Source organism: Cotesia glomerata, linkage group LG1 (genome assembly GCF_020080835.1).
Source record: "Cotesia glomerata isolate CgM1 linkage group LG1, MPM_Cglom_v2.3, whole genome shotgun sequence".
Lineage (NCBI taxonomy): Eukaryota > Metazoa > Arthropoda > Insecta > Hymenoptera > Braconidae > Cotesia > Cotesia glomerata.
Window position 1 is genome coordinate 14,528,959 of NC_058158.1, and position 4,615 is coordinate 14,533,573.

The following is a 4,615-nucleotide window of genomic DNA, read 5'->3' on the forward strand; positions in this document are numbered from 1 at the left end:
TTTCTAATAGTCGTCCTTTGAAATAATTTTAAATCAAAAGAAATAATTGTAAACAAAAATCATATACAGATTATTATTATTAATAATAATCGCCGTAAACAAATAATAAAGTTGTAAACGAAACTTGTCAAATTAATTGTTTCAATTATTTCAAACGACGTTTTAACCGTTAATTAAATTAATAATCTTTCATTAATACTTTTAACTAAACAATTAAACATAATAATAGTTACAATAGTAATAATAATAATTAACTATAAATAAAATAATTAAACTCATGACAAAAATTAAACGTATATACATAAATGCCGTGGCATGGCAGTCGACGCGGTCGCGGTAGCGATGGCTCGCTCGGTCCATCGATGAGCCCCGTCTCTCGTTGCTCACGACACCCCTCCGCCTCCCCGCTTATAATACCTTCTTCACAACTTCAAATGCAGCATCTGATTTCGAAGATGATATAGAGGTTTCACGGCAGCGAAAAAAACTTGAAATAATCACGCCTAAGCTTGTCAGTGCATTGGATCGTGCAAATGTAAGTAGCAGAAATGCTACTTACATTGTAGCTGCTACTTTAATCAGCGCGGGACTAGATATAAGTCAATATAATTTGAGTCACTCAACCATCCATCGTCAGCGTGAATTAGCAAAAGAAGTACAATGGCAAATTTACAACAAAATTTAAAAGTTGATAAATGCGTTTTACACTGGGATGGGAAGATAATGCCTGACATTGAAACGCGCCAAGACGTGGACAGATTACCAATCGTATTATCAGCTTCGGGATAAGAAATACTACTTGGTGCTCCCAAAATTGACTCTGAAACTGGGGAAAATCAAGCCTCAGCAATTATTTCTGTCCTGAGTGAATGGTCTATCGCTGACAGTATTACAGCATTATGTTTTGATACTGCGGCTGTAAATACAGGTTTTTATCAAATTATAATATATCTCTATTGACGAAAAATCGAAGTCGAACAAATTCTATGCTATAAATCTAGATATATCTGAAACTTTTTTTCCTCTACTTTATTTGCTTAAGCGGGTCTTCTGGTTTGACGTCCTGATTTTTGTGCATTTTTTTGGGATTTTTTTGTAAAGACCAATGAAGAGATAGAACTTTAAACTTTTACTATTTATTTATATATATTTCAAGAGTATACAGTTTACAGTTAAATATTTAGCTAAAAACATTTAGTAGAATTAAAGTTAAGTGGCTTGAAGATACCCGCTTCGAAAAAAATTGATGCTTACTTCATCCATGATATCAGCTGATTAGCATATCTGAAATAAAAAAACCTGGCGGGGTTTTAATTTGTATACTCAAATACACCGGGTGGACTACGATCAAAAAAAATTTTTGAAAATTGAATTTTTGACAGACTTCGGAACAAAAAAATTCGAATTTCATTTTTTTTGTCAACTTTTTGATACAAAAAAAATAGAAATCAAAAAAATTTTTTTTCGATCGTAGTCCAATCGATGTATTTAAGTATACAGATTAAAACCCCGGCGGGTTTTTTTGTTTCAGATAAGCCAATCAGCTGATATCATGGAGGAAGTGAGCGTCAATTTTTGTCGTGGCGGGTGTCTTCAGACCACTATAACTTTAATTCTAGTGAATGTTTTTAGTTAAAATTTTAACTGTATACGCTTTAAATATCTATTAATAAATGTTTAAAGGTTCAAAGTTCTATCTCCTCATTGGTCTTTACAAAAAAATCCCAAAAAAGTGCACAAAAATCGGAAGTCAAACCAGAATACCCCCTTAACTCAAATAATAATTTTTTTTTGGTTTTTATTGTTTCAGCTAATGTATTGGTTATTTATTTTGTTATTTATCAGTACTTACATTTAAATTTGTAATTCATGGTTGTTTTAAGGAATTCACTGTGGTGCATGTGTTCTCGTTGAACAAGCACTAAGAAGAGAGTTGACTTATTTACCATGCCGTCATCACATTATTGAGCTAATTTTAATATCCGCATTTGAAACTTATTGGCCTACATCTTCAGGTCCAAATGTTTCGATTTTTACTCGGTTCAAAAACAAATGGAGTGATATTGATCAACAAAAATATACTACTGGGATTTCAGACAGAGAAGTTCAAGAAGCCCTTGCAGATATAAAAGATGAAATCCTAATACTTATTGCTAATTACTTACAAGTAATGTTGATTATGGTTCTTAATTATCTTCAATTGCGTTTCGTATGTGTCATAATATAAATAATCATTATTATTGTTGTTGTAGATTTCGCAACCAAGAGGAGATTATAAGGAGCTTCTGGACTTAGCTCTGATTTTTTTGGGAGCTTTGCCATCTGACGGAGTAGTTTTTAAATATCCTGGAGCTGTTCATCATGCAAGGTGGATAGCAAAAGCGATTTATAATTTAAAAATATTCATGTTTAGAAATCAGTTAAAGCTAACAAAGACCGAAATTGTAGGAGTCCGTCAAATTTGTATTTTTGTGATAAAATTTCACATAAAAGCGTGGTTTTCAGCAACGTCAGCGATAACAGCGCCAAGTAATAATTTAATGCTGATAAAAAATTTGCTTCTCGACAAAAAAATTAATTCAGCTGTTTCAAAAAAGACATCTGAGAAAATGGCTAATCATCTGTGGTACCTTTCTGAAGAATTAGCAGCTTTGGCTTTATTTGATTCGAGAGTTTCACCGGAAATAAAAATTAGAATGGTAACTGCTATAAAGTCCCGAGATAGTAGTATATTAAATAAAAAGCGCTTCATAATCAATAAGAATAAGTTGAATACGTTATTAATAAAAGATCTAAGTCATTTCGTTTCTAAAAGATCATTGGTATTATTTGAACGATTTGGATTGTCTACTGAGTTTCTTGATGTCGACATCACTTTATGGGCTAGTCACAGAAGCTTTCAAGAAAATATTCAATTTTTTAGTACATTAAAAGTAGTGAATGACGTTGCTGAGAGGAATGTCGCATTAATTACTAAATATAATCAGCATTTAACTAACAGTGAAGAACAATTTTAAGGTTTGCTACAAACGGTAAAAAAACATAGAGAAGACTTTCCGAGCTGTTCTAAAAAAAACTTTATGTAAATTGTACTATTGAAGGTATATTAACCATAAATTCGTAATACATCTGTATTTTTTTAGAGCTGTTCAGTGAAATTAGTCAGTAATCAATAATTAATAAAAACTTTTCATCAAAAACCTCTTAGAAATTTATCATTTTAATTTTTTGATATATAATATTGTTTATTTAAGTGATTTAAGTCAATTTTTCGTATTTATAAATAAATATTATTTTTTTAAACGGTTCGATGTTTAAGGCCTGATAACTCCGAAATGGTTCTCCGTACGCATATATTCATTCAGACAATTTTTGTAGATCGTTAAATTAGATCATAGCTATAAAATGCTTTGTTGTTAACTAGCAAAATTCAAAAGTAAAAAAAAAAATTTTTTTATGTTATTTAAATGGAAATAAAAAATTAATTACAGCCACCTCTATACATTAATATTAAGGGCTGAGATTTTCACAATGTCTTCGATTAGGGATACTCTGAAGAATTTTCAAAGTTCTTCGAAAAAAAAAAAAAAAAATAGTTTGTTTTTTTGAAACACTCTAGTGTATATATATATATATATATATATATATATATATATATATATATATATATATATATATATATATATATATATATATATATATATATATTGAAACACTAAATTTTTGCTTAATTTAAAAATTTAATTATTTAGACCATTAAACCTCGCAGATAAGAAATAATCGCCTAAACTTCTAAAAATTAGGATTCGCTGCTCTGGGATATTCCGCTCCCGTGAACCAATGAGTGTCTTTGTCTTTAGATGATTTTATTAGTTTGAGACAGAAGTTCTCACGCGTGCCAGTTAATTTATTTTACTTACTTACAAATTTTAACTGCAACGATGACCCTTCGTCTTTGATTGACCCTTTGGCAGGTTGTAGATAGATAGTCGTATTAAATAGATAGGTGAATAGTGGTAGTTTAGTAATAGTGTATAGCGGTGATAACAATAAACTTAACTTTATTACACAAAATAAGCACTTTTAATATAAACTTGTGGTATTTCGGTAATGTAACTTAACAAAATAGTATATTTGTAACAATGGAATGAATATTATTTAATATTAGAAATATAAGAATGAATTAGTAGTAAATTATGGTGAATAATCACCTAATAGTAGTAAAAAAGGAATATAGGATTAATTGATAGTAAGTTTTAGTGAGTAATCACCTAATAGTGGTAATAGTGGTATAGTAGTAAATTGACTAAGAAATATCTAACGTGGTGGTTGACACCGGGGGATAGATCGAAGTGTCGATCAATGCTCAAGGTTTGAGGTTCGTAACCGTTTTTTCCCCTCCTCGTGTCGTCCTGTGACGTCACGGGAGCTACACATTAATTTAGTGAGCGTCGGTAACGAAAATTTCGGGTGGTAGTTCGCCAGGCTGATAAAATCGGGACATTTGTAGTGTCTCAATCCTCCCTGCCAAGCCAAGACTACCCCGTCAATTTTTGAACCGAGCTAGAATGAATTGGTGAGTCGTCACCGGGTATAGGAATGATAGGTTGATAGC

General features: G+C 31.1%; 1 protein-coding gene across 1 annotated transcript; it reads left to right on the top strand.

The window, feature by feature from the left end:
* Nucleotides 1-695: 695 nt before the first annotated feature.
* On the top strand, nt 696-3,068 carry LOC123275192. Its single transcript, XM_044743144.1, has 4 exons — nt 696-699; nt 791-928; nt 1,884-2,167; nt 2,253-3,068. The coding sequence occupies exons 1-4, from the start codon at nt 696-698 to the stop codon at nt 3,015-3,017; spliced, it is 1,191 nt and encodes a 396-aa protein (XP_044599079.1). The 3' UTR covers nt 3,018-3,068.
* The last annotated feature ends 1,547 nt before the right edge of the window (nt 3,069-4,615 follow it).

What these genes read in the sequence shown, in the direction of transcription:
- LOC123275192 (XM_044743144.1), top strand. An exon ending in TACTGCGGCTGTAAATACAG is followed by an intron (nt 929 to 1,883) that starts GTTTTTATCAAA and finishes GGTTGTTTTAAG; the next exon opens with GAATTCACTGTGGTGCATGT. An exon ending in TTATTGCTAATTACTTACAA is followed by an intron (nt 2,168 to 2,252) that starts GTAATGTTGATT and finishes TTGTTGTTGTAG; the next exon opens with ATTTCGCAACCAAGAGGAGA.